The 1,807-nt window shown below is 46.9% G+C and overlaps 1 protein-coding gene across 1 annotated transcript; it reads right to left on the bottom strand.

The window, feature by feature from the left end:
• Positions 1-274: 274 nt before the first annotated feature.
• LOC125758881 (excitatory amino acid transporter 3-like) lies at positions 275-1,476 on the bottom strand. Its single transcript, XM_049416595.1, has 2 exons — positions 1,283-1,476; positions 275-428 (listed from the first exon to the last, which is right to left on the bottom strand). The coding sequence occupies exons 1-2, from the start codon at positions 1,399-1,401 to the stop codon at positions 275-277; spliced, it is 273 nt and encodes a 90-aa protein (XP_049272552.1). The 5' UTR covers positions 1,402-1,476.
• Between the last annotated feature and the right edge of the window lie 331 nt (positions 1,477-1,807).

The raw sequence follows: 1,807 nt of genomic DNA, 5'->3' as shown, positions 1-1,807 counted from the left end.
GTCCTCGAGTACAGCATGCCTCAATCCTTACGTTGGTTGCTGCACGACAAGACCTAGAATTTTGGCATTTAGCCTTTACAAATCACAGTCAGCATAATTGCGAGTACGCATTTGCATCTGAGCGTCGGTGAAAAAGAAAACTTTTTGGTGCATGTAACTTTTAATGTAAAAATAAATCGAAAGATTCGCTAAACATGCTTCATTTTGTATTCTCGTTCGCCGTCGCATTTCAGTCTATTATAGGGACCATCCACGGGTTTGGCATGCGGCCTCTTCAATGCGAGCCGTCGGCCATCTTCTGCCGAGAGTCTTCGGTGGGTACTGTGACCTTTCCGCTGGCCCCAGGGAGAAGATTCTTGCATCGTTCGTCTATGATGCAGCAGCATACTGCGTCCCCGAATACGTTCACCACAGTCGCCAGCCGGTCTCTGCGCACGGGAAAGAAGTTGTGTACGCGATCATTCGGATGTCGCACATGCGTTTGCTTGTTTTGTCAGATTACTGCCGTTGGTTTTTGATGGCTCACAGTGTTGAGTTTGAAGCTCCGCTCTAAAGGGTGACCCACAAAAGACATTCTATTGGTTCCAAGTGTTTGCTGGTTTCTTTAGGTTACTGCCACCGGTATTCGCTGCCATTGGCACTGGCTTGAGACAAATCTACCTATTGCGCTTCACTGCCACATCAGCTTACCTGTAGCACGTGTGGTGGACGCAGAGAATAGTGTTTGAATTCGTCTGCTAGCGTAAGTGCGAAGCTCGGCGTACAAGCGCTATTTGATATTTTGTCAATGGCTGTAGTATATCAGTGCTCTGCTCTTATATGTGAGCGAAAAGTTACGGGAACCACGTGCCCCTTTTGTGACACTTCTATAACTGCAGCGGACGTGACACACTTGCTGTGGTCGTGCGCTGGCCTAGAGCAAGCATGCCTTCGCCACCTCAGAGTAACCGGTCACTGTCCCGGTCGCCCTCCATACTCACAAGGGTGTATACAAGGACCATTCCACCGATCCTTATTAGAATTCACGCACAAATTCAATCTGCTTGTTTACGTGTGACGCGTCTTTCGTGATATGTAAATACGTTACGCCTAAGGGCATTCTCTTGAATAAAAAGAAAGTTATAGTTAAAGGCTTCTATCTGTTGTGCATCCGACACCATACTTGTACTCGGTTAGCTGGAGAGACAAATTATTGCTCGCATGCGAGGGTTCCACAATGTTTTGTTTAACCTGGCTGCGACCGATACTAATCCTTTAGTTTGCATTAGAAGAAGATACTTACGTGACCCAGTCGCTGAGTACGAGGACGCCGACGCTTTGCGAAGGAATGCCCAGGATCAGCGTAGTAAAAATGATGCACGTCTCGTTCTGTCCAGGAACGGCCGCCATGGCACTGCTCATTATCAAGGTCACAGTGCTGCCAACGTTAGGAATGAAACACGATGGCAAGAGTTAGTGTTGGACTTCGTGATTGCAGTGTAGGCATGTTTTCCCGAGTATACGTACAGTTGGTTCAAGAAAGCACTGACGCTGTCTATGAACATCTCTCGGATCAACGCGAAGCTCTCCTAGCCTATGCAGTGTTGGGGGCAGTGCAACTCTTCTCTTCAGCAGTGCTCCACATCGTTTAGCTTGGCTGGATGTCTAGTCATGTCTTTCTGTGCTTCCTGCAAGCATATTAAACGACCGTATGGCGAAACTTATAAGAATGTTTAATAGAAATTGTGCCTCAAGCAGATTCGATAGATTAGGTTCTAGCAATTCTTTTTGACACAGTGAAAAGTGGCATGCTAGTGGTAAATATGTA

The sequence above is a fragment of the Rhipicephalus sanguineus genome, chromosome 6, assembly GCF_013339695.2.
Source record: "Rhipicephalus sanguineus isolate Rsan-2018 chromosome 6, BIME_Rsan_1.4, whole genome shotgun sequence".
NCBI lineage: Eukaryota > Metazoa > Arthropoda > Arachnida > Ixodida > Ixodidae > Rhipicephalus > Rhipicephalus sanguineus.
This window is presented reverse-complemented; position numbering and strand designations above follow the sequence as displayed.